This window comes from Pseudopipra pipra, chromosome Z (assembly GCF_036250125.1).
Source record: "Pseudopipra pipra isolate bDixPip1 chromosome Z, bDixPip1.hap1, whole genome shotgun sequence".
Classification (NCBI taxonomy): domain Eukaryota; kingdom Metazoa; phylum Chordata; class Aves; order Passeriformes; family Pipridae; genus Pseudopipra; species Pseudopipra pipra.
In genome coordinates this window covers 44,544,769-44,572,637 of record NC_087581.1, presented here as the reverse complement: position 1 = coordinate 44,572,637, position 27,869 = coordinate 44,544,769, and the positions used below count along the sequence as shown (strand labels likewise).

Below are 27,869 nucleotides of genomic sequence, written 5' to 3'. Positions count from 1 at the left end.
GATTATCCTTTCTGAGGGCAAGACTCGCCTCTAGAATAATAGGTTTTTGTTTTGTCTCTTATCCTTTTGAAATGCCACTTACGGATGTTTGTTTTCAATTACTCAACACCAGGCAAATCTTGCGGGAGAACAGCTGCTTACAAACCTTGTTACAACACTTGAAGTCACACAGTTTGACAATAGTTAGTAATGCATGTGGGACCCTGTGGAATCTTTCTGCACGAAATGCAAAGGATCAGGAGGCGCTGTGGGACATGGGAGCCGTCAGCATGCTAAAAAATCTCATCCATTCAAAACACAAAATGATAGCCATGGGTAGTGCTGCAGCCCTGAGAAACCTCATGGCAAACAGGCCAGCCAAATATAAGGATGCCAACATTATGTCTCCAGGATCAAGCTTGCCATCTCTTCATGTCAGAAAACAAAAGGCACTGGAAGCAGAATTAGATGCTCAGCATTTATCAGAGACTTTTGACAACATTGATAATTTAAGCCCAAAAGCTTCTCACCGTAATAAGCAGAGACATAAGCAAAATATATACAGCGAGTATGTCCTGGATGCCAGTCGCGATGATGATGGTGTGTGCAGATCAGAGAGTTTTAATGCTGGTAATATGACTGTGCTTTCACCATATGTAAATACTGCAGTATTGCCTGGCTCCTCCTCTTCCAGTAGAGGAAACACAGAAAGTTCTCGTTCTGAGAAAGACCGAAGTGTTGACAGGGATCGAGCAGTAGGTTTAAATACCTATCATCCTGCTTCAGAGAGTACTGGAAACTCCTCTAAGAGATTAGGAATGCAGATTTCTACTGCTGCAGGTCAGATTGCCAAAGTTATGGAGGAAGTAACAAGCATGCACATTCCGCAAGAAGACAGAAGTTCTAGTTCCACTTCTGAAATGCACAGTTTGACTGAAGACAGAAATGACTCAAGGAGATCAACCACTGCCCATACTCACTCAAATACATACTTCCCTAAATCTGAGAATTCAAACAGGACATGTCCTGTGCCTTACACAAAAATGGAATACAAAAGAGCTTCAAATGATAGTTTAAATAGTGTCAGCAGCAGTGATGGCTATGGCAAAAGAGGCCAAATGAAACCTTCCATTGAATCCTTCTCTGAAGATGATGAAAGTAAATTTTGTAGTTATGGGCAATATCCAGCTGACTTGGCACACAAGATTCATAGTGCAAATCATATGGATGACAATGATGGAGAACTAGACACTCCTATTAATTATAGTCTTAAATACTCAGATGAACAGTTAAATTCTGGAAGGCAAAGCCCCTCTCAGAATGAAAGATGGGCAAGGCCTAAGCATGTAATAGATGATGAAATGAAACAAAATGAACAACGACAGTCAAGAAGCCAAAATGCAACCTATCCCGTGTATGCTGAAAGTGGAGATGATAAACACATGAAATATCAGTCACCTTTTGGACAGCAGGAGTGCGTTTCTTCCTTTAGATCAAGAGGATCCAGTGGTTCAGATCAGAACAGAGTAGGCCCAGCTCTTGGAATGAATCAGAAAGTAAACCAGTCCTTGTGCCAGGTTGATGACTATGATGATGACAAGCCAACCAACTATAGTGAACGTTACTCTGAGGAGGAACAACATGAAGAGGAAGACAGACCAACTAATTATAGCATAAAGTACAATGAAGAGGAGCATCATGTTGATCAGCCTATTGATTATAGTTTAAAATACTCAACAGAAGTTCCACCGCCTTCTCAGAAGCCATCTTTTACTTTTCCAAAGACTTCTGTGCAACTCACTAAAACTGACCATATTCCCTCAAGCAGTGGGAGCACATCAGCTCCCTCAGCTGGTTCAAAGAGACAGACCCAGCTGCACCCAAGTTCTGCACAGAGCAGAAGTGGTCATGCACAGAAGACCTCCTGTAAGACTCCCTCTATTAACCAGGAAACTATACAAACTTACTGCGTGGAAGATACCCCAATATGCTTTTCAAGGTGTAGCTCTTTGTCATCTTTATCATCAGCTGAAGATGAAATAGGGCGTGATCAATCTGCACGTGGCACAGATGCAAATAACACACTACAGATCGCAGAACTAAAGGAAAACAGTGGGGCTCTGCCTACAGAAGGTGCAGTAAGTGAAATCACATCTACATCACAAAACATCAGGGCAAAATCAAGTAGACTTCAAACTTCTAGCTTGTCTCCTTCTGATTCTTCTAGACATAAAGCTGTTGAATTTTCTTCAGGTGCCAAATCTCCCTCAAAGAGTGGTGCACAAACTCCTAAAAGCCCGCCAGAACATTATGTACAGGAAACACCACTCATGTTCAGTAGATGTACCTCTGTAAGCTCTCTGGATAGTTTTGAAAGTCGTTCAATTGCCAGCTCAGTTCAAAGTGAGCCTTGCAGTGGAATAGTAAGTGGTATTATAAGTCCCAGTGACCTTCCAGACAGCCCTGGACAAACAATGCCTCCAAGCAGAAGTAAAACACCACCACCCGCTCAAGGGGTTCAAGTAAAAAGAGAGGTACCTAAGGGAAAAGTACACAGTACAGAGAAGAGAGAGCCTGGTCCTAGACAGGCAGCTGTAAATGCAGCTGTTCAGAGAGTTCAGGTACTGCCAGATGCTGATACACTATTACATTTTGCCACAGAAAGCACACCGGATGGGTTTTCCTGCTCTTCCAGCCTGAGTGCTCTGAGCTTAGATGAGCCATTTATACAGAAAGATGCAGAGTTGAGAATAATGCCTCCGGTTCATGAAAATGACCATGGAAATGAGACAGAACCTGAACAGTCAGATGATACAAAGGATAATGAAGAGAAGAAATCAGAGAAGCCCGCTGAAGCAGAAAAAGACATTCTGGATGATTCTGATGATGATATTGAAATACTGGAAGCATGTATTATTTCTGCAATGCCAACAAAGTCTTCACGTAAAGCCAAAAAGCCTTCTCAAGCATCTGCTCCAAAAATACCTCCTCCTGTAGCCAGAAAGCCCAGCCAGTTGCCAGTTTACAAACTTTTGCCTTCACAAAGCAGACTGCAATCGCAAAAGCATGTGAGTTTTACACCAGGAGATGATATGCCACGGGTGTACTGTGTTGAGGGGACACCAATAAATTTTTCTACAGCTACATCTCTGAGTGATCTCACAATAGAGTCACCACCGAGTGAGTTGGCCAATGTAGACAGTGTGGGTGTGGGAGCAGAGTCAGGGGAGTTTGAAAAGCGGGACACCATTCCCACAGAAGGGAGAAGTACTGAAGATGCTCAGAGAGCAAAAAGCTCAGCTGTGGTTTCCTCAGGTCTGGATGATGACAAAACAGAAGAGGGTGATATTCTGGCTGAGTGCATTAACTCAGCTATGCCAAAAGGAAAAAGTCACAAACCTTTCAGAGTGAAGAAGATAATGGATCAAATTCAACAAGCTTCTTCATCTCTAAGTAATAAAAACCAACCAGAAGGTGAGAAAAAGAAGCCAACATCACCAGTAAAGCCTGTTCCCCAAAATAACGAATACAGAGCACGCATAAGAAAAAGCACAGAGCCCAAAAGCAATGTTAGTAATGAAAGAGGCTACCCAGAGAACAGAGATGCAAAGAAACAGAACCTTAAAAATAATTCAAGAGACTTTCATGACAAATTGCCAAATAATGAAGAGCGTGTAAGAGGAAGCTTTGCATTTGATTCCCCTCATCATTACACACCTATTGAGGGAACTCCTTACTGTTTTTCACGGAATGATTCCCTGAGTTCTTTAGATTTTGATGATGATGATGTTGACCTTTCAAGAGAGAAGGCAGAGTTAAGAAAAGGAAAAGAAGCAAAGGAAACAGAAAATAAAGACTGCTCTAACCCAGAACAGTCTTCAAATCAGCAGCCAAGTAACAGGACTCAAGTTTGTCAGAAACATCCAATAGGCAGAAGCCAGCCTAAAGCTTTCTCTCAGTCAGCTAAAGATATTCCAGACCGAGGGGCAGCTACAGATGAGAAAATGCAGAATTTTGCTATTGAAAACACACCTGTTTGTTTTTCCCGCAATTCATCGCTTAGTTCCCTCAGTGACATTGATCAAGAAAACAATAACAACAAAGAAGGGGAACCTGCGAAACGTCCCGAGGCTCCTGATTCACAGATGGAATCCAACAGACCACAGACTTCTGGTTATGCACCTAAATCATTTCATGTTGAAGATACTCCTGTATGTTTCTCTAGAAACAGCTCTCTGAGTTCCCTTAGCATTGACTCAGAAGATGATCTTTTGCAGGAATGCATTAGTTCTGCTATGCCTAAAAAGAAAAAGCCCTCAAGAATGAAGGGTGAAAGCGAAAAGAATAATTCCAGAAATACTGGTGGCATACTGGCAGAAGATTTAACACTGGATTTGAGAGAGATACAGAGGCCAGATTCAGAACATGGTTTTTCACCTGATTCAGAGAACTTTGATTGGAAAGCTATACAAGAAGGTGCAAATTCTATAGTCAGTAGCTTGCATCAAGCTGCAGCTGCTGCATCACTGTCTAGACAAGCCTCATCAGACTCTGATTCTATCCTTTCATTAAAATCTGGTATTTCTCTAGGGTCACCATTTCATCTTACCCCAGACCAAGAAGAAAAGCCCTTCACTAGCAATAAAGGTCCAAGAATTATTAAGCCAGGAGAGAAAAGTACACTGGAGTCTAAAAAAGTAGAGTCAGAAAGCAGGGGAATCAAAGGAGGGAAGAAGGTGTATAAAAGTATGATCACAGGAAAAGCTCGCTCCAGTTCTGAAGTTTCAAGCCAGTTGAAGCAATCACAACAGACAAGTGTGCCTTCAATTTCACGTGGTAGAACAATGATCCATATTCCAGGAGTTCGAAATAGTTCTTCAAGTACTAGTCCTGTTTCCAAAAAAGGACCCCCACTCAAAAACATGAACTCCAAGAGTCCCAGTGAAGGCCAAAGTTTGACTAGTTCTCCAAGAGGAGCCAAGTCATCAGTGAAATCTGAGCCAGCTCCTGTAACAAGGCAGCCATCGGGATTGAATCAGAGTGGATCAAGTAAAGGACCATCTAGATCAGGGTCTAGAGACTCCACTCCTTCTAGACCTCAGCAGCAGCCATTAAGTAGGCCTCTGCAATCTCCTGGGCGAAACTCCATTTCCCCGGGAAGAAATGGTATAAGTCCTCCCAACAAACTGTCACAGTTGCCAAGAACATCATCTCCGAGCACAGCTTCAACTAAATCCTCAAGTTCAGGTAGAATGTCATACACACCACCAGGCAGGCAGATGAGCCAGCAAAACCTTACAAAGCAAACTGCCTTACCTAAGAGTACCAGTAGCATTCCACGAAGTGAGTCTGCTTCAAAAGGGTTAAACCAGGCTCTCAGTGCTGGTGGATCAAACAAAAAGACTGATCTATCCAGAATGTCATCCACAAAATCTAGTGGAAGTGAATCTGACAGGTCTGAGAGACCCGTTCTCGTTCGTCAGTCAACTTTTATTAAAGAGGCTCCAAGCCCAACTCTGAGACGGAAATTAGAAGAGTCAGCTTCATTTGAATCTCTGTCTCCTTCTAGGCCAGATTCTCCCACGAGGTCCCAACTACAGACCCCAGTTCTGAGTCCGTCTCTTCCTGATATGTCTTTATCCACTCATTCAACTGCCCAGACTGGTGGTTGGCGAAAATTAGCCCCTAATCAGAGCCCTTCTGTAGAATATGATGGGAGACCAGCCAAGCGTCACGACATAGCTCGTTCTCATTCCGAAAGTCCATCTAGACTGCTGATCAATAGATCAGGAACATGGAAGCGTGAGCACAGTAAGCATTCCTCATCCCTCCCTCGTGTAAGCACTTGGCGAAGAACTGGAAGTTCCTCCTCAATTCTCTCAGCTTCCTCAGAGTCCAGTGAAAAGGCAAAAAGTGAAGATGAGAAGCAACATGGAAGTTCTCTTCCTGGACACAAGCAAAGTAAAGAAAGCCAAGCACCAGCAAAAGGTACTTGGAGAAAAATAAAAGAAAATGAAATTCCTCAGATAATGAACGATCCTTCCTTGGGTGCCACAAATGGCTCCGAGTCCAAAACTCTCATCTACCAGATGGCACCAGCTGTCTCTAAGACAGAGGATGTATGGGTGAGGATAGAGGACTGCCCAATTAACAACCCTCGATCTGGAAGGTCCCCAACTGGAAATACTCCCCCTGTTATTGACAGCGTTTCAGAGAAAGGGGGTGTGAATGGTAAAGATCCTAAAGAGATTCAAGAAAAGCAAACCCCAGGGAGTGCAGGTGTTCCTATTCGTACTGTTGGCTTAGAAAACCGTCTGAACTCTTTCTTTCAGATAGACAGTCCAGACAAGAAAGGCACTGAAACAAAGCCTCTGCAGAATAATCCTGTTCCTGCACCAGAAATTAGTGAAAGTACTGTAAGTGAGCGCACACCATTCAGTTCCAGTAGCTCAAGCAAGCACAGCTCCCCCATCGGTGCTGTGGCAGCAAGGGTGACTCCCTTCAACTACAACCCAAGCCGCAGGAAGAGCAGCGTGGACAATAGTTCTGCTCGGCCCTCACAGATTCCAACTCCAGTGAACAACAGCACCAAGAAACGTGACACCAAGTCTGAGAACACAGACTCCAGTGGAACCCAAAGCCCTAAACGTCACTCTGGGTCTTACCTGGTAACTTCTGTTTAAGTGCAACAAAAAATAAATAGAACTGTATTATATACAGCAGCTACTTAGAAACTTTGTTTCAAATGAAACAAGAAAAAATGGGGATTGATTTTTTTTTTCCTGTTGTTTTTATTTGTTGTAAATAGCTTTGATTCTTGTTAGATGGTCCTTGTTCTGGAAGCCATATTTGATAGTATACTTTGTCTTCACTGGTAATATTTTGCAGGAATACCCGATTGACAGTTTGGAATAAAATTGCTAACACAAGTATATTTGTATAGTATGTTTAACATGTATTAGCATCCCATCCCATAATCCTTTGAATACTGCTTGTCATTAAAGTCATGGCATAGTGCAGATAGAGAAGATACAGTCATACTGCTTTATCAGTAATTTCTAGATTACACACCAACTAAACTACATCAGGGAAGAATTGGTATTATTTATGCAAAAAAAAAAATATACTCATTTTTAGTATTTGTGAGTCCATCTAACCCAGTAATTAATCATGTGGCTGTGAAATTCACAGTAATATGGTTTCCGCTGAACAAGCTTTCCTAGCCTGCTTTTCTGCATGAATGGAACTGATGGTTCATTTTATGAAGTGATGATTAACATTTCTGTGGTCCCATAATGTGCATAGATAGTTATAGTGTAACAATTTACACTTTCTTTGTGCTCTGCAAAAAAAAAAAAAAAAAAAAAAAAACCACAAAAAACAACTGTGTAACTGTAAAACCTTGAACAAAATTATTTTACCTGAATTAGATTTTATCTTAAAGTAGGTAGAATTTTTTTGCTATGCTGTAACTTGTTGTATATTCTGGTATTTGAGGTGAGATGGCTGCTCTTTTATTAATGAGACGTGGGTCATGTCTCAACAGAGACTAAAATGAACATTTCAGAATAAATTATTACTATATGTAAGTTGTGTGTGTTACTTCTGCATTACATAAAAATACAGTATTTTATTTTGAGATGTCACCATATAATGTGTTGTATAATGCACTTACACTTAAGGCCTGATCCAGTAGAATTCTGCACCTCCAATATTTGTTCTTCCTTATCACTGACAAATGGCTGTTGTAGGATGCTTTGAACAGCTATGGGATCAGGCCCTAGGTCTTCTGTAATATATTTGTAATTGAGACAGTTTCACACATCTCAGGTGCATAACAAGGCTAAACGCAGGGTATTTCCAGTAGCCAAGCAGTATAATTGTTCTCATGACTGCAAGCCTGAAACAATATTGTATCTATAAAAATAATATTTGTAAAACAAAAGTTTTTTTAATTGGGGATATAATGTAGAATGTGAAATAGTGACTATAAGATAAAATTTAATTCTATTTGCTATCTTTATGCTTTTTGTTTAATTTATTTTTTAAGAATTATGAACAGAAAAATATCGCAAGAATCCCATGGCAGCAAGAAATTTGTTATCTTAGCAGAAAAAGAATTATCTATAAACAGGGCATTTGCTGCCTCGAGTTTTTTTGATGCAAATATAGATAGTGCTACAACAATGCTGAAAAAAAACAGATTTGTGCTTTAAAAATACAGTCTGAATTTAGATGAAAATTGATTTAAATTACAAACATGAGAGAACGGAACATTAACCATTCTGTGCATTTTTGAAAAAACCATGAAATGGTTTGTCAGTTTTGTTGTATCTCAACTGGACTGTTCTAAAGTTAGCTTTCTAAATACTGGTTATTTAGAATTCAGAATGCCCTGATTTCAGGAAGCCCTGAAACAGAGCAATTTACCTTTATGGTAACTTTAACACAGTTGCAGAGTGTATCACTTCTGTGGCTTTTGTACTTCTGATATTGAAGTGAGTCAGTTGAACTCACTGTAAGACATGTGCTGATTTATGAACAGAATCAAGATACTATCAGCAGGCAGAAGTCAATTTATATAAAAGCCAATACCAAAAATACCTGTTGGGCAGAAGTGGTATCTTACTTGCACTTTTGTTCTTTGCTTCCTATCAGATTTGTTTAGAGACATGCCATGTTCTTGTATCACCTGGTGAACCTGTTAACAAGCAGCAATCCTTGTATTAGCATTTGAAATATTTTGCATATAGTATCTTCACAAAGTTTCTAATAGGAATATTGGTGTCCTGTTAAAGATGAAATAGAGACAGATTATGTGATGTGTTCAAAGTCAGGACTTCCTGTTGGAGTAGAATACAGATATTTGAGTTTTAAATGAAAGACCACTTTTCTTGTAAATTATGTGATACTTTTTTTGTGATGGGCTTTTAACAACTAACACAAAAATACACCACGTAATCCAGAATAGTTGTTTAACATCAGCATTACCTATTTGTCCTGTCAATTTAAGAATTAAAGGTAAACTCAGTCTCAGTAAAGAAATTCTGATTTCAGTTCTGTAACTGAAAAATTACTGAAATCAGTTTTTTAATCAGAAGATAAGGTGAAACCATAAGTAATTGTATGCGTATCAAACACCAGAATGTCTTTGAAAATTGTAGTGGCTTCTCGAAATAGTCGTGGGGATACTTCATGATCATTATAATTGGGAAGTTTCTCTTAATATCCTCATAAGTAACCTATATTTGTAGCAAAGACAGGCTAGAGAAACTTCCCAACTATAAGGGTAGTGATACACTAAAATATGCTTCCCATGGGAGTTGTTAAATTTCCATTATAGAAGTTCTAAGGAGAGGTTTATGAAACATCTCATAGGGATGGACTGTAGTATATTTCATATTGCCTGTGTGCAGAGATGGGCTTAGGTGATCTTTTGAAATCTCTTCCAAATCTACATTTTCTCTGATTCTTTATCTAAAATACTTAGTATCCACTAAGAGCCTTTCAGAATATTTAAAGACATCCATGATGTTTGATTTATGATGGGGATATAAAGTTATATTCTAAGCTAAACTATAAAAAGAGATCCCAGAAATATAAAATTGAAAACATGAAAAATGATTGCAATAAGTATATTTGGTCTTGGATTTTTTTTAATTATTTCTAGATTCATAATAGTCAGATTTGATTTATGCTGCTAAAGATTTACTCTTGTTCTTGGTTTCATTTGTAAGAAGCTGCCACAGCAGGTAAGAGGACATTATTTATGTCAAGACAAAACAAAGAAAAGCAAGGAGCTAAGGAAACCAAGACTGAATTTACTGTTCTTCTGGGATGCACTGCCTTTCTTTCTACCAATTTTGGGTAGAACTTTTTGTGACTTGTGCTCAGACCTTTAGTTAGTCCTTGAATTAGTTTATCATATCCAGAACATACCAAACTTGTAATTAAAGATTAGTTTATATTGAAAAGTAACTCATCAAACTCATTTCAGACTGTCTTATAGCTTTGTCCTCTTGATGTGAAAAGCAGAAATGTGACCTCCCCACAATTTGTAATTAGTCACTTTTTAAAATGTACCTCCATTTTAGTTTCTTGCAGTGTGCCATAGTTAAGGTTACTGCTCAGTTTCTGTGAAAGGTCTTCTGACTAAATATTGCAAACTTTAAAGAGGAACTAATCTATTTTTCATGTGCAGTTCTTTATCAAGAGTATTTTCCCCTTAAAGCTTAAAAATAATCCTGAAAATTCTGTCAGATATGACAGTTTAAAAATTGAAAGCCTTGCCACAGTTTCCTGATGAGATTGGAGTATTGTTTCAAGCAGGATTTGGCTGCAGAATACAAGTAGAGTTTATGCTATAAACTTCAGTAAGCCAAGTATTCTTCAACATAGACTAGTACCTTTGATGGCTGTGGGAAGCTGGCTGCTGTGTCTTCTTCGGTGAAAGAGGAGGGAAAGAAAAGGGATGGTTTTAGAGATAGTCAGTCATGTTGTCCCAGGGATGTACTTCCCTTTCATCCTTAGTAAATTGCATAAGCTGCACCAAAGAGAGAACAGCTTGTGCACAAATTAATGAGGTTTTATTTTGAAAGTATACCAGTAGACCATGAAACTGCAAAACCTTTGTTTGATAATCTGACAACTGAATTATTTGATGGCTGCTTTGCAGTACTTCATAGCTGTCCATCCCCCTACCCCCTTAACAGAAATGGGTATTTCCAAGGAGATAAGTGTATTAGCTTCTTCATTCTTCTTAAGGATAAAGATCCATGCAATTTCCAGGATTGGAGGAATGGGATGTGTTGTTGATAGAAGTTTCTTTTCCATTCCATGCTCTTGGCTGTGAACCATGGCTCTCATGTGACTTCTCAGGAGACTTGCTCACTTCCTACCTGCCCTTCTGATGAAGGCAGTAGAATTAGTGCTGTATTTAGTATGAATTTACTCATTGCACAGTTGTACAAGTGCCACCTGAGCTAGCAGGAAAAAAAATAACTAGCTAGAGCTAGTTGAAAGAGGTTGGAATAGTTTCCTTTTTGGGTGGTCAGTGGGTTGGATTGAGCCATGGCAGGCAATTTTAAGCTAGTTGCAGAACTTCACCCTTTTTGACACAGCAAAAGCAAATTAAAGTTGGATTTATTTTTTTTTTAACTCTGAACTTCTGCCTAATGGCTCCTAGTGCTTTGCATTTAAATACCTGATGTTTGGGTAAGTCCTTTATCCTTGACATTCTGACAAATGACTTCAGAAGTATTACATAAGTCTGTAGATGTGGAAAAGAAATATTTCTTCATCAAAAGTACCCAAAGAAAAGAAGGAGTCTACCATATGTAAACTTCAAGGAGACAATTTTTAGATTTGCAATACTGAATTCAATGCAGTAATCCTTCCACTAAAAAGATTAATTGCGACTATTTGTTTTCTAGAGGGGACATGAAGAGGGAGAGAACATCTCCCTTCCTTGGTGAGGTCAGTGTTCTTGTAGGGATGATCTGGAAAATGTTTAGGTGGACTCTCCTTACAAGCTCTTTAACAATCCTGTTGTTACTAGATGCCTCCCAAAATGTATTTTCTCATTAAGCTTTCATGAAATGGTATGAACAGCCATAAGAGCATCACTAGCAATCGTATGTAGACTTACACCTTAACACAACTTCATGCATCTACTGTAATGCCTTGCAAAGTTGCATCCACCTGTCCAACAGCTTTGTTCTTGATGAGATGTGTGATTTGGATGAAGCTGTGAATCAGAAGTGAAGTTAATGTGAAGCATGACCTTCTCCACACATTTAAATCTTCAAGGACCTTCTTAATACCAAATTACCCAAGTGTATTCACTCTCTGGTTCCACAGCCATCTCCTTTGCACTTTTACGTTTAACCAGAAGAGATGCCAACTTTTAATTTCATTTGAAATCATGTGTAGAAATACAATTCCTGCAGCATAGTTTCCTATATGCAGAATAACAGTTTGTATCTGTAAATGTGTTTATAGAGAATGTTACGTAGTTAAGGTTGAGTTTTTAGTCAGAATGGTAAGTTAACTGGTTACGTGTTGTGTTTGGTTACATATTGGAAGTGCAAGGGAATTTGGTGTGGTGCAGAAGAGCTTTAAGAGTTCACAACAGTAATTAATGCAGGTGTCAATTAACTTGTGATGCCAAGATGAATTTCCTGCTCTCAAGTTTCAGTTTACCAGAAGTGCTGTTTATTTACTCTAAGCCTGGGTAACGCCTCCCTGGTGTAGTTTTGCAAATTACCTTTCTTAGGAAATTTCCACATAGTTAACAGGCTTATGTACTTGTGAATTTCTGCCACTTCAGGATTTCAGGAAATTATTCAAATTTTGCTGTTTGTGGAAACATCCTTTGCTTGAGTGGCTGTGGAATGGCAATTAGGATTTCAGGAAGGTGTAGCAGGAGCTGGTTCACTGAGTAAAATGCACTTCTGTCCAGACCTCAAGCCATACATACAAACAGTATCTAATGCCCTACTTTGTGGTGGGATGTAACATACATAAAGCTTGTGCTGGTTCTCTGCAAGCAAATTGTCATCCTGTGAGATCAGATGCATTTTCCCACCTGTAAATGTTGTTTCTCTTGAACAAACTCAGCCCACAATTATATTTCCTTCAGTTTTGTTGTTTGCTTCTGCCTGGGATGCATTACTGTTTATATCCTAACTCTGTAATTAATTCTTTCTTCAATTATTCTAATGTATTTTGTTTCACAATATACTTATTCTGAATTTAGTCTTGCTATGCATAATTTATTTATTACTTGCAGTGTTATATAAAATTTCCTCCTGATTGCACCTTGTCAGAGTGGAATTGTTTTCTTGGCTATTACTGAAAGTTAGGTGTCTGTCCACTGTATTAGAAATATGATTTCATTTAAAAAGGAAGTTGCTGCTAAGACACTTGAGTAATTCAGGATATCAGAACAAATGCTCTAAAAAATCCCATGCAGTTCCATTTTGGTGGTAGTCATATTTCAGATAAGCGAGTGGAAGAAAGAACCTGGGAGACGTGTGGTTTGCTAGTTGAGCTCCGTGTTCTCTTCCATGTTTTATCTTAAAACAAGCTGCACAAAACAAAATGTAGTTCCAACACAGTGTAATTCCATAATCTCTTTGTTACCTACGAAAGTTTCACAAGAAGGCTTATTTCGTTATGACTCATAAGCACAGCAGAGACTCAGTTACTTACAAAGTCTTTCCATAATGAATGAATTCTTTAGTCCCTGAGTAGATTATTAAGGGACCTAGGTTAATTAATTCCCAACACACATGCACATATATTTATATTTACATGCATATTTTGCACTTCACTTTGGCTTTGACAGAAGCATTTAAACTAAAAAAAGGCATTTTTGCTGACTTACTAAGATCCTTTGTTTTCTGATGGTTGTACCACACTTTCATAATTGAGATGAGCTCTAATTTCAGGACTGATTAATTTGTATCTGAAGTTATTCTAGGAAAAAAAGTGCTCTTAGGTGTTGGTTTATATGCAGAAAAGGAAATTCCCTTGCTAGAAATTAAAACTTTTTTTTTAAGAATTTAAAAAAAAAATACAACCATAACTATCACCAGCACTTTGAAGTCAGTATGGATCATGAAAACAAGGAGATTTTGACTGAGAATTATATTTAATGCAAATGAAGGTAGATTAAGCGTAATTCTCTCTGTCCTTTCTAACAATCCTCCATATTAAAAACACATTGTTGGGGGGGAGAAAGACCTATGCATCTTACTTAGGCTGTTGGTAAGTTCATCTAATGTGATGGCACACAATTAGAGTGGAAGTAACTATGGAAGTAGATGTAAAAATTAAGCCATAATATGAATTATGAGATATCTCCCAATTTTTATTATTTGTGGTAGTACTTTGTTATTATTATTTTGTTATTATTCCATTGTGGGATGAGAAGGAGTTGGCATCCTTTTTTTCTTACTCCGTTAAGCAGTTGAACAACCACGATGGACTATTTGACACTTTTAAAGTGTTTAAGTGTCACTGTTTAACCACAGTCAGCAACTAAGCACTACCCAGCCACTCACCTGCTCCCCTACAGTCGGGTGGGGGAGACAGTAAAAGTGAGAAACTCATGAGTTCACGAGTTCAGATAAAGATAGTTTAATAAACAGTAAATAAATACAATAATAATTATTAGTATTCATAACAATAATAATAATATAGACTATACAAGTGAAGCACAATACAATTGCTCGTGACTTGCTGACTGATTCCTAGACAGTCCCTAAAGCAGTGGTCCCCCAGCAAGCTTTTCTACCACTTTATATGTTGAGGATCATGCCATATGGTCTGGAGTATCCCTTGGGCCACTTTGTCTCAGCTGTCCAGGCTGTGCCCTCTCCCATCTTCTTGTGCCCCTCAGCCTCTTCCTGGCAGGGCATGAGAAACTGGAAGGTCCTTGACTTAGTATAGGCACCACTTAGCAACAACAGAAACATAAGTGCATTATCAACATTCTCATACTAAATCCAAAACACAACACTGTACAAGCTACTGGGAAGAAAATTGGCTCTATCCTAACCAAACCCAGGGCATAAATCATTTGGAATTCTTAGAAGTGGAAATCTAGCTTAAGTAAAAGCTATGAACTCAGTGCAAATACTGTATTACTGTTTCACACACAGATGACTGATGGTTCCTTTTGATCTTAGAAGCCCAGTGTACATAGCTGTGACTTTACACAGCTGTCAGCTGCTTTACAAGGGTAACAGAAGGACAAAGAATGACTGTAAAACTGAGGTCTGTACTTCAGAGATGCAGGCTTTGCAATCAGAAGGAATGAGAGATGAGTACAAATCCATATTTTTCCACTTTGCCACTTCCCCTGTTGCCAGCTAATAGGGATTTGGGTAGAGTCTTGGCAATATGGTGCCCAATATTCCCCCCAGTATCTCAGTAAAATACTGTGTATGTTGTCTGCTGTACTTCCTACATTAATTCATGCAAGTTAATGCTTGTGTCTAGGTGACATAATCCAAAAGACTTTTGGCTCTAAACACCATACAAGTCAGGATGGCTGTTTTCAAGGCCGTTTGTCAGCTCCTCTTGTGGGGCAGCACTTAACACAGATTGAAATGTGTAAGCTGGATGTGGCTTTAAAACGTCCCACATGCCTTAAAAAAAGCTGCTGACACTATTTATAGGCTTCTACCATTGAGATGAACAAAAGTGATGCTTCTGCTGATTCATAAACAACACCATGTTGCTGATCACTGAAGGATGGGTATGAGGTAGTGCCTCTTTGGAAAACAGTAGAAAACTGTCTCCTTACGTAGAAGACGGGATTTGGGATTTCAGTTAAAACTACGGATTTAAAATCAGAGAATCACAGAATGGCTTGGGTAGGAGGGGACCTTAAAGCTCACCTCGTTCCAAGCCCCCTGCTGTGGGCAGGGACACCACTTCCTTTGATGTATACAGCCTTTTAAAAGTTGCATATACCAAGAATAATGGTTAACTCTGCATGTTGAAGTTTCAAGGTAAGTAAATACCAGTTTTATGAAAACTAAATGAAGGAGAGCATTATTTTCTCTCTATGCTGTGGAACGTTCACTGTTGGACAGACCTAGTTCACACCTGTGTGTTCCTTCCAACTTGAGTCATATTTCATGAAGTATGTTTCTATATTGAAAGTTGTTGGCTTTTTTCCCCAGCTCTTACATTTTACTTATAAGTATCTTTTTGGAATCCTCGCTTACAAAGATGGTGGAGAAAATCCTTATCTTGTCCCGTTCCTTTCCATGACCACTGAATGAAGAAAGAGTTCTCTTTACATCCCCTTTCTTTGTTCTGTGTTTTATCTGCAGTTCAATACAGAGCTTATTCTACTAATCTAAAAATATACCCCCTCCTGAATGACTTCACTAGTCCCATTACTATATAGGTATTTCTAGCATGGTTAGACTATGCAGTGTTGCCTCAGGTGAGAGAAAACTGAACACGTAAGTTAGGTCTGAATAAGCTGGGTCTGAATAAATATCTGTATGTGACACTTCCTGTAAAACCTATGAACTGTGTCACCTCAAACCATCCAGATTTTCTTGGGCTCCCACTTCTAAATGCACGGCATCTGCATTTTCCCCAGGTGAATGGCAGGAACATGTATCACAGTCACTTTGCATTTCTATTTCATGTTTGTACAGGGCTCTTGTTGCTGGGTGATCTTGTTTGGGGGTGGGGTTTTGGGGGGGGGTTTATTGGGGTGGGTTTTGTTACTTTTCTTCCCCAGACACCATTAACAGTAAAAATAGAATCTAAATAAGGACACCTGACTTGCTGATGACATTGTATACAGTGAGGGAATTCTCTGCTTGAAATGTCTGTAGTGCAGTGCTCATTTCCTGCCCCTTCCCCTTTTGCTGCAGTTACAGCAGATGGGAATAACCTGACCAAGTTATACACAGCTTTCCAAGACCAGTATCCTGCTGCTAACCAAAGGCATTATTTCCACTCTTGACATTTTGCTGCAGATGTGTACAATCCTTGTCCTCACCAGCAATTATCCCTTCTCTTCATCCTGCATTTAAGTGTTTAAAAGCTGTCAGGTGTGCTTTACAGTTCCATTTCTTGAGGTCAGAGATAGCTGACATTCAGGAAGCACATGCAGCTACAACGTGCCTGGGCTGGAATGCTGTGTGACCTACTTCTGTCTCTGAATTCCTCAGGCTGGAAATATGCAGAATTCGACTTTGAAATTTATTATTTATGCCACTAGAAAAAAATATAGTGAACGGATGCCATATACTCAATGAAGTCATTCTACAGTGATGATGGGGATTAAATTGACAGGTCTGTAACCAGTGCTTCATTTCCAGCATGCTGGTTTTGAGATATTGTGAATTCTACCACCTGTGAAGGAGACTGGTATGTAATAGTAGTATCTGCAGAGTGGTCAGTCATGTATGCCATATCATCAAATCTGTAATTCCAAAAACTCCATTTCTGACAAATTTTCAAATATTTTTCCATCTGAAAAAGATGCAGAAAATAATTTTTGTCTTTGCCACAAATACTGATACAGCCTGTGTATCTTCTGTTACAGAAATTTAAATGCTATTTTAAAATATAAGCCATTAATCCAGTATGTTGGTATTAAAAAGCTCTGTGAATTCAAATTAAAAAAATGAAATGCAACTGTCAGATAAAACAACATTAAACGAATACACAAAACCTTTCTCAGTGTCCTGAATTAGGTGGACCGACTGAGAGCAGTCTTAATATGCAACAGTGGTACTGTGCCACTCACAAACTGCAGCTGTGTCACTGCCTTAAACAACATACTGTCAAAGCAGTGTTGCTCAAGGTGATGCACCAGAAATTGATCTGCAAACTGATTGAGAAACTAAAATCATTACAGAAATCTAAGGGAGAAAACTATGAAGAAGTAAATTTTAATATTTTTTTCATTAGGTTTTAGCCTCTTTTTCCTTTAATTGTATACAAAGCTGTGATATTACCAAATACATATTTCTTAGCATTTCTTTCTAAAAGATTAGATTAGATAGATTGCTCTTTGATTTAAACAGTGCTAGAGCACTGTCCTTCAGAGATTTATGTCTGTGCCCTTTTGGTGGATTCAAATCTACGTGTCCCAGAAGGAAAGGGCAGTGTATATTGCTGGACAAACCCAAATGGCAGTAAGCTTGCTTTGTAACATGGTTGATGATGACTGTGTTTCATATTATGGTCAGATCATTAACATGCCCTGCACAGAGACACAATGGCAGCTCTGACACTTTTTAGGTGGTAGGTATCTCAATAAAAAATCATTGAATAGACAAGTCTGTGCATGCAATGGAGATTTAAAAGAAAAATACAGGAAATCCATTACCAAGCTACTATTAACAAAATGAGAACATTTTGCTGCTAAACAACAAAAAATATCTACAATTATTTGTAATAGATTACCTCTTAGGAAGCTACACTTGACTCTGTATCAGCCAGCTTGATGGTAATCTGGAGATAACCCTCCAGAAATCTGTCTGTAGCACTGGACAACTATCGCATCAAAACCTTCCTTTATAACTGACACACCTCATAACCTTTTTTTTTTTTGCTAAGGAGCTTGTTGAGCTTGTGAGGTGCTGCCAGGTTGCTGACTTGGTCCCAGACAGCTGCAGTCACCTTCTCAAAAGCTGCTTCTGCTTGGGCCACGCAGTTTTATGTTCCTGTTTTGTGTAGTACTTTGTACAGTGTATCCACTTCTGACGTACTGAGAGCAAATACAGAAGACAACCAAACTGCTCATCAGTCAAAATGCTGAATAGACAAACAACTTCTTAATCGAGGCCAAATGCCTGATTTTCTGAATCTTCTTTTTGAAGCTTCTCCATCACTCTTAACTCAAACTCAAGCTTTCATGAATGGTACTTGTAGTTCTTCCCTGGAAATACCACTGTGTTGCAGTGGGTCTCAGCACCCTCCTCTTCAGGATTTCATTGAAGGGAGCAGGATATGTTGGTGGAGCAGAAAAAAAAAAAAAAAAAAGGGCAAAAAGTACCACCAGGGATAAATACTGAATAAATACCTTCAGTTCTTTGTCCTGGTACATAGCTGCTGCATGAAGTTTAACTGGTGAGTGTAACACTGCACAAAATATGCCCTGTGAAATCCACAGAGTGACTGAATGGCTGAGGCTGACCTCTGGATGCCATCTGGTCCAGCCACCTGCTCAAGCAGCACTACCTAGAGCCAGATGTCCAGCATCATTCCAATACAGCTTTTCAGTGTTTCCAAGGATGAAGACTCCATCACCTCCATGGGTAACCTGTGCCAGTGCTTGGTCACCCTCATAGGGAAGAGGAGTTTACTGATGTTCAGAGGGAACCTCCTGTGTTGAGTCACCTCTGGTCCTGTCTCTGGGCCCCACTGGAAAGAGCCTGGCTCTGTCCTCTTTGTACCTTCCCTCCAGGTGTTTATACACATTGGTGAGATCCCCCTGAGCCTTCTCTTCTCCAGGATGAGCTGCTCCAGTCCCTTCGTCATCTTGGTGGCCATATCCTGGACTCTCTCCATTGTGTTCGTGTCTGTCTTGTCCTGAGAAGCTCAGAGCTGGACTAGCACTCCAGGTGTGGCCTCACCAGTGCTGGGGGGCAGGATCACCCCTCTGACCTGCTGGCAACACTTCTGATAATGCAGCCCAGGAAACCATTTTCTTCTTTGTCACAGGAGCACTTCACTGGCTCATGTTCAACTTGGAGTCCACCAAGGCCTTTCCTGACAAGCTGCTTCCCAACTGGGCAGTCCCTAGCCTGTGCTGGTGCCTGGGGATGTTCCTCTCCAGGTGCAGGACTTTGCTCTTCCCCTTATTGAACTGCACGAGGTTCCTGTCAACCAGTTTCTGCAGCATGTCCAGGTCCCTCTGGATGTCAGCACAGTCCTCTGGTGCATCAGCCCCTGCTCCCAGTTTGGCCAGTGCAACCAGCCTGTGACCCAGATCTTTAATGAAGATGTGAGACAGGATTGGACCCAGCAAGTAACTCCTTAATTTTTTTATTAAGTTTTAGCCTACTTTTTAATTTCATTGCACACGAGGCTGTGCTAATCCCGAACAGGTATTTCTTCGCGTTACTTTCTGAGACATTGGATCAGATGGGTTGTCCTTGGGCTGAAGCACCGCCGGGGCGCTGTGAACGAAGGGAACCACGCGGCGGTTCAACGGCCCCCAGCCGCGTTTTGTGTCACCCACCGCCACCCTGTGGGCTAGTGTTATATTGATTATTCAGGGTGTTTCCCTACACCCCCGCGGTTCCCGCCCGCCATTCCCGGCCCCCTTCCCGACGCCATTCCCGGCGGAAGCCGCGCGCGCGGCCCCGGGCGGCGCGAACGTGGCGTCTCCTCACAGGCTGCCGCGCTTGACAGACAGCGCCGCTGTCCAATGGAAGCTCAGGGACGGGCCCCTGGGGGAGGGCCCCACGCCGCGGGGGTGGTTCCTCTGTCATGGCTGCTGCCGCGGGCGCCGCGTCCCCGGCCGACAAGGAGAGGTACCGCGGGTCCGGGTGCGCTGGGCCGGGCTGTTTGCGGGTGTTTCTTTGCTTATGTGTCATTCGGGATGCAGAAAACGCGGGCGGAGCTAGGAGTGGTGGTGAAATTCCTGCGGAACAAGGGGGGGTGGTGGTTGGGATGGTGGTGGTACGTGTGTGGTTTGGAGAGTCGGTATCGGAACTGGAATTCCCGTGCTGGACCCACAAGAACTAGTCGGCTCATAAAGAGCAAATAGGGAGGGAAACACCACTGGAAAGAAAAAAGAAGAAAATACCCAGAGTTGAGGTGATTTGGGCTGGTTTTAGAGGCAGCAAGGAGCGTTTCCTGAGACGCAGCGACAGTCCTTGTCGTTCTCCAGCTGTGTGAACATCAAACGATTTACTCGCTTTTCCTTATGCTCTCGTAGGTCCTTATCCAAATAAATGTAGGCGTTTTTCCACTTCCTGGTCTACCTAGCTGGCATTTTAATTTTCTAATAAGTGTAATTGAGGTTCTGTCAGTCTCATCCCCCGTATGTGCTCGACAGGTTTAAATCCATTGCAAAATTTTGATCAAGTTCCTAAGCACAGTTTTTCGGTGGCTTTATAAATTTGCCCCAAATCTGGGTTGATCTATGTATGAATAAACAAAAACAAAAATAACAACAACAAAACCAAAAGAAACCAAACAAAAATAAACAAAACAAACCCCCAAACCAACCAAACAAAACATCAAACTAAAACAAAAACAAACAAACAAAAGGAAACAAACAAAAACCCAAACACCAAAGAGCACACAGAAAGGCAAAACTATTGCAGAAAAAAAATCTGCCGCTTCCTTCTATCAGGAACTGAGTTAACTATTAGTGTAGTAAAACCGTTTCAGGAAACATTCTTTAATTCTTTTAGGGGAAAGATGTGTGTACCCTGCCAGGTTTCAGGGGTGTGAGAAATAGGTCAAAACATCCTGTTTCAGTCTCTTTTTATTTTTCTTGTAATAGGTAGTGCTGCCCTTTGTACGCACAGTGCCCCAAAAAGTGGTGTCATGCAAGGAGCATCTCAGCCAAATGGTCCTGCAGTGCCTGTAATAACTCCAAGTGGGATTTTACAACATTTTACGAATCAGTCTAGGGAAAATAAATGGTTGTTCTTATGGGAACTGCTGTGTTGTAGCCATGGGATTTATTTTTTGGTTTTACTAGGAAAGTATTGCATTAGTAACAAAGAAGCTGATGTCATTTACTTAAACTGACTGTTTTCTCTTCCTAGATTCATCTGCATTTATCCAGCATATTTGAATAACAAGAAAACAATAGCAGAAGGAAGGAGGATTCCTATAGACAAAGTAATTTTGTGGGTGGTAGGGAAAAGGTGTTTTATTTTGCTATGCAGTACTGTGTAGAGAGCTAGAAAATATATCTCTGATCTTTCCAATCCCCCATGGCAAGTAGTTTGGTAACTGGAAATTACACTGTATTTGAAGATAGCCTGCTGCCAGCATGTGAGTGTAGTAGAAGAGCACTGGGTTGAAGTGTCTGCTTTCATGTGAGCAGCACCTTGGGCAAACAGGTGAATGAGGAGCTTAATGCACTCAACTTCCCATACAAGTAGTTTGCCAAATTTGAAAGCAAAGCAGAAAAGAATAATTAGCTAATGATTGTTTTTCGGAGACTAACTATGTATGTCTGTACTCTGTGTCCTGTCCTCTCTGTTGCTTTCAAAGTTAGAACTTGAAATGCATGTAAACTTGGTAGTTATTGTTGCTTATAATCTGTCCAGAAATAGTTTTTCATCATTTCACTGCTTTATAATAATTTTAACAAGCAATGCTGGGAATATAAAGGGCTTTTCTCACTGCTTAGGGTTGTGGGTTTTTCTGAGAATAGTTAAAAACAAAATCTTTCATGAGCATACAAGTTACCAATCAAAAATCTAGAAATTTTCTGTTCTTTCCTCCTTCAGTCCTTACTGTGAGTTTGCTGTTACTGATTCACAGCTTTTGGTATCTTTGTACATACAATAACTATTAATTAATTTAAGTTACTTTTCCTAAGCAATTCTTTTGCTTTCTTCCCTGTCTTAATTAATTCTGTTTCATCTGTTTTCTGTTTCCTGATGTCTTCTCTCTCTCTTTTTTTAAAATGTTTTGTAGACCACAGAAGCACTGATAGATGACTTCTAGAGTAGATGTGTCAGTATTTGAAGTACCTTCTCTGTCCCCATCTACTTTTTCTAGTTACAGAGTATAGGGTGGGAAACTAATAACTACTGTTATGTAGGCAGATCATTGTTGAAAACTAATTAATTGTAACACGTTGTTTCAACAGGCTGTTGAAAACCCCACATCTACAGAAATCCAAGATGTATGTGCAGCAGTTGGATTCAATGTGTTATTAGAGGTAATTTTCAAAAAGAATCCCCCCCACCAAAAAACCCCAAAACAAACAAACTTGAGATATCTCTGTTCTGTCATTATATATTTTCTCATGGACAGGATAACTTGCAGTTGAGAAGTTTTGTTAGTAGCTTTGCTTGCTTTGAATGATAACTGACCATAATCATGAAGTAAATGTTGGAAAACTGATGCAAGTTAGAAATATCTCAGATTTCTTAGATAATGTCACTTTTAAGCTTATGGAAAGATTAGTTCTGTTTTACTCTCCTTCTGAAAAGACTGTAATGGGTGCTTGAAAGTGTGTCAGAATAAAAACTAATTTCGGAAGCTGCAACTCTGCAAATTAAGGTTTTAAAAAGGCGTGTTTTTAATGAAAAGTGGTTACCTTTGCAATGACTGTGTTGTATAGGAATAGGATTCTGATGCTTGGAGTCTTCATAGCCCTTTGGAGTTACATTTTAGCCAGAGAATGTTAGCTTTTTATTGCAATACATGCTAATAGTTTGTTGTTCTTAGGCCATGAGTCTGGATTTCTAGAGAAGTGACTTCACAGATTGTTTCTTGAAGTAATTATTAATTTAAAACAGTGTTGAATTTTCTAAGAAGAATTGAGCTCCTCACCTAGGATTTGTTACTGGTATCCAAAAACCAGTAAAACCACTTTGCTTTTCAGAAGCAGTTGAACAATGCACTGTGAAACAACCAATACCACTGAGAGACCTGTGATGTTTCATCAAGAATGAAGGCTATGACTCTGAAACAGTTCCATTTTCCACTGCTCATTATAATGAGTTTGTCCTTTTGCATGACAGAAAAATAAGATGTATCCTAGAGAGTGGAACAGAGACGTGCAGTACAGAGGTAGAGTACGAATCCAGCTCAAACAAGATGATGGCAACCCATGTTTACCTCAGTTTCCAACACGTGAGTATAGAGTACCTGGGTTTAGGCACTTCTTCAGTTAATAAACCAGGAAGACTTTGTTTATTTTATGTTACCAGTTTCTTTAATTAGTTTTAACTATTATAAATTGTTATTTATAATTAAATACATATAATATTTAATTATAAATAACTCTACATTAAATCTCTTTGCCTGTGTAAGTCAACTAAATCAAGTTATACTGTGGGTACTGAGGAGAGTTTGTAAAATGTTGTTGCCCTTAATCCTGCAGTTTCTGCCGCAGTGTCACAGCAGGGGACTATGGGGAATGTTGTGTGATTGCTATGTGGAACAAAGCGTCTATTCACTTTTGGCTTACTGTTTTGTTAACATTTAAAACAGAGTATTTGGTGTTTAAATGGCTAAATTCCACCTTTTTTCTTAGGTTGCACACACCAGCTAGGCATCGGTGTGGATGCCAAGTTGATAAAATACATACTGAGTTCAGTTGAGATTTCGTAAATTAATAATGAAGCAGCTGCCCTTAACTAATTAATAGAAATAGTTCACCTTGAATGACAAATAATGCAGTATTTTGCATTTTTCCTGACAATGAATCCATGTGTGAAAGGGAAGCAGTACGTGTCTTAAGGAAAGAGCAAGACTACTACGGAATCTAGAGTAGCACAAGAGTGCTGGTAGTCTGAAGGAGATGATTTAAAAACCATATTCCTTCTGGAAGGCAGCAGTGCCTTTCTAAAAGTGCTTGTAGCTTTTGCCTGATCATTCTGTCCCAAATATTCTGGGCCAGTAAGAGGTGAGTGAAAGAGTAGCAGGAAGGTTGTAGATACATCGAAGATTGTCAGGTTATGTGCCTCTTCCAGTCTGTTGGGATATTTCTCAGTTCTGCACTTTCTTTTCCCCCTCCAATAATTTTTCACAAGCTGCTTGGTACACAAAGGAAGGAAGCAGAACTCCTGGGCTTTATACCCAGTTTAAGTGAAATATGAAGTGGGGCTGAAGTTTCTAAGTTTGAAAATGCTGCATTAACGTGTGAGGCATACATTGATCTCTCCGTGTATTTTTAGGTAAGTCAGTGATGCTGTATGCTGCAGAAACCATTCCCAAACTGAAAACAAGAACTCAGAAGATGGGAGGTAGTGATCAAAGCCTTCAGCAAGGAGAGGGAGGCAAGAAAGGTAAAGGGAAGAAAAAGAAGTGAGCTCACACCTGGAATCACTGTAACATTGCATAGTTGTACCTACAACAAATGCAGATGGACATGTTGCTGCAGCTTTGAAGTGAGAGATACAAGCAAGAAATAAAGAGGGGAAGTTAAACAGAACTGCCTGCTTTATCAGAACTGGAATGCATTTAGCTGCCTTGCATCTGTGTAACAATAAATCTGTTTTCACACACAACCTGCAAGTCCGGAGCTAAGCACCCACTTTTAAAAGTGGAAGAACATAATCAGGTGGGGTGGGTAGGAGAATTATTCCTCCCAGAAGAAATATGCAGCTTTTGACAAATAAATATTCTTATGCAGACCAGAAAGCTGGAAACTGGTTGCCATAGTAAACCATGTATTTATGCTAGTGAAGCAGTTGTCTTAATTCTGTAGTATTCTGTATTAGGAAGAAATTCTTCACTATGAGCATAGTGAGGCACAGGTTGCCCATACACCTTGTGCATGCCCCATCCCTGGAAGTGTTCAAGGCCAGGCTGGATGAGGTTTAACCCCAGCTGGCAACTAAGTACCAAGCAGCCCTCCCTCACTCCCTACCCCCAGTTGGACAGAGGGGAGGATAATCAGGAAATAAAAAATTGATGGGTGGAGGTAAGAACAGTTTAATAATTTAAACAAAGCAAAATATAATTATACTTATTATAGTAATTAAAATATAATAAATCAATAAAAATTATTATTAATACAATTTTTTAAAGGGTGGGGGGAAAATCAGAAAAGCAAGTGATGCACAATATAATCAGTCACCACCTGCTGACCGATGCCCAGCCCATCCCCCAAGAGTAATTAGTCCCTCCTGGCCAATTACCCTCTGTGGTATGGATGATCTTTGACCAGTTTGGGTCACCTGTCCTGGTTTCTCGCCACACCTCCTCACTGGCAGAGCATGAGGCACTGAAAAGTCCTTGACTTAAGGGAAGCACTGCTCAGGAACAAACAGTGTGTTACCAGTATCATCCTCACACTGAATCCAAAAGACAGCAACTGTACCAGCTGCCGGGGAGAAAATTCAGTGTGTCTGTCACAGCTGAAACCAGGACAGTAGGCACACCTTATTCCATATAATTTATGTCATGCCAGGTCCCACACTTCCCAATGCCCCATCACTTACCTCCCTTTGGATTTATGTACACAAACAGATAATATTCCCATAGTCTATGGACAATCCCTGTAAAAGTCCATTGATTTCATTTAGTGTGTGACCTTGGGCTCCATCTGTCAGAACGGTGTTTCAGGCAGGAAAGGTGGTGTGTGGTGGTGGGACTCAGTCACAGTCCATTCTCCATCAGTGTGGTGATGGGAAATGGTGATGACCAAAAGGCGAGTCAGGTTCAGATCCCCAAATTCAGCCTGTCACAGATGGGCACTGTGAGGCGCCCAGTGTGGTGATGGGCATGTAGCCACCACAGAAGGGGTAATTCATGGTGTTACACAGTAATTAACATCATACAGTGTAATTCATGGCTTTGAGACACACACTGGACTTTTCCATCCTCTTGGATAATCCACCAAGGGCACCAAGTTTAGGTTGGGCAGGGCCAGCCTGACTGGCAGATCAGACCTCTGAGTGTTGAATAACCAGATGGCCTTTGCTAAACATGGATCCCAATTGTGAAGGGCCACCATTCATTGCTCTCAGTGTGGTCTCTAACCATCCACTGCATCCTTTGACCTTTCCAGAGCCTGGTGTATGCTAGGGAATGTGGTATTTCCACTCACTGCCATGTTCTTTGGCCCCACTCACTGCCATGTTCTTCTGTCTGGGGTTGTTTTGGAAATGAGCCCCATTGTCTGACTTGATTCTTTCTGGGGTGTTGTGTCTCCATAAGGCTTGTGTTCCAAGGCCCAGGATGATGTCCTGGGCAGTGTCCTGGAGCACAGAGGCTGTTTCCAGCCACTGTTTCCAGTGGTTGCTCCCACTGCCGTGAGCACATGGCACTTCCCTTGGTGGATTTGGGGGAGTGTGACATGATCACACTGCCCAGCCTTCCCATATTTACATTTCAGTCATCACCCACCATACCAGAGAGGCTTTAACCACTTGGCTTAATCACACCATGTGTTTCACATCCATGGATAACCTGCGCAGTAGTGTCCAAGGTGAAGTTCACCCCTCCTAAGCCTACCCAAATATTTCATCCATGTAAGAGTAGCATATGTTCCTTAGGGGATTAAATACAAGCAGGGCAAGATATTAAGTCAAGTTATTCTGCAGGTCTGCCCTCTTCTTCAGCACCCTTCTCTCAATTTCACCCTTCAGTTCCTGCCCTTGGAACAGGGTAGATTCTTACAGGACGTTCTGGGACTGAAAGTGCAGACAAGGCTTCTGTAAAAACACAGAAATACTGCAACTTTTGGGCTCAATGCTATGACTTAAAAGAAAAAAAATTGAGAGAAAAACTGGGTGATAATGGACACCTTTTTATTTCACCTGCCTTGCTTTTGACAGTTTTCTGTGAGCATTGCTTGTGCTGCATCATTACTAAAAAGGCACAGTGGCCCGTGGTTTCCTGTAGGTGGCAAAATTAACAAAGGCATGCATCAATGAGTGCGATTTACTCTCCATCAAAACAGGAGAAATATGGATTTTGAACTAGTGTCCCTTCAGAAGATACTAGTCTAGTTATTTAAAAGTATACACTTGTTATTTCCCTACACAGTTTTCTGGATACCTAGACAAAGATTAAACATTTGAAATGGACGTGAGCTCAGAATCCTTATAACATTCCAAGTAGGAACTGAGTAGCCTACACTGGAGTGCTATTTCCTATGAAACAGCACCTGTGTCTCTTTCTGTATCAAGGGTTGGGGTTTCTTTTAGGTGCAGTTTGTTTGTTTTTCAGATGTGTCTGACTGAAATCTTTAAAGAATTCTCCTGCAAAGACACAGTAACGCAAAATATAATGTTTTGTGGAATTCCATAGCCTCAGCAAAGGCATCAACTACGCCATTCCAAACTGTGCTGAATTCAAAGATGTTCATCAATTATGTTTCATTGACCAGATCATGAGTTCATGTGGTCATCTGAGGATTTTTTGCTCCAGAATCCCTTACGAGTTTATATACCACTAGGAAACCTAATTTGCAAAAAGTTGCACAACCAAGGACTTCCTTAGTGGTCCTACATTGTCATTTCTCAAGTGCTGTTTCATTCCATCACGCTGGAATGTACAAATTCTCTAGAAGACAAGATTGATGTTCATGATATTTGCGAGATATGCAGTTTACAGAAAATACTGACCTACAAAGATTTGTGGATTTGTTTTTTTGCAAAAAATTCTTCCTCCTTTTCATAAGAGGAACTGGTTGAATTTGAAATGGGGGTGGGAGGTGACTAGAGGAATTAGTTATAATAATTTTAGTT

The 27,869-nt window shown here is 40.2% G+C and overlaps 2 protein-coding genes and 1 long non-coding RNA gene across 8 annotated transcripts in view; 2 read left to right on the top strand and 1 right to left on the bottom strand.

The window, feature by feature from the left end:
- APC (APC regulator of WNT signaling pathway) overlaps positions 1-12,797 on the top strand; it is a 74,574-nt gene extending 61,777 nt beyond the window's left edge. For all 3 annotated transcript variants that reach the window (XM_064641642.1, XM_064641643.1, XM_064641641.1), the window contains exon 16: positions 113-12,797. In XM_064641642.1, the coding sequence (XP_064497712.1) occupies positions 113-6,662 (6,550 nt within the window). In that variant the 3' untranslated portion in view covers positions 6,663-12,797. The remainder of the gene's footprint in view (positions 1-112) is intronic.
- Positions 7,326-19,744, bottom strand: LOC135407013 (uncharacterized). The gene is made up of 2 exons (XR_010426636.1): positions 17,929-19,744; positions 7,326-16,989 (listed from the first exon to the last, which is right to left on the bottom strand). It is a non-coding gene; the product is annotated as an uncharacterized LOC135407013 (long non-coding RNA).
- Positions 19,745-19,881: 137 nt separating this feature from the next.
- On the top strand, positions 19,882-24,680 carry SRP19 (signal recognition particle 19). Of its 4 annotated transcripts, none has more exons than XM_064641660.1 (5): positions 19,882-20,003; positions 21,252-21,327; positions 22,310-22,381; positions 23,190-23,301; positions 24,348-24,680. In XM_064641660.1, exons 1-5 carry the CDS (start codon positions 19,960-19,962, stop codon positions 24,479-24,481), a joined length of 438 nt encoding a protein of 145 aa, XP_064497730.1. In that variant the 5' UTR covers positions 19,882-19,959; the 3' UTR covers positions 24,482-24,680. The 4 variants fall into 4 exon arrangements, with proteins under 4 accessions (XP_064497730.1, XP_064497729.1, XP_064497731.1 ...); XM_064641659.1 differs by having other exon boundaries at positions 19,945-20,018; XM_064641661.1 differs by lacking the exon at positions 19,882-20,003 and adding an exon at positions 22,135-22,232 and having other exon boundaries at positions 21,277-21,327.
- Positions 24,681-27,869: the final 3,189 nt, after the last annotated feature.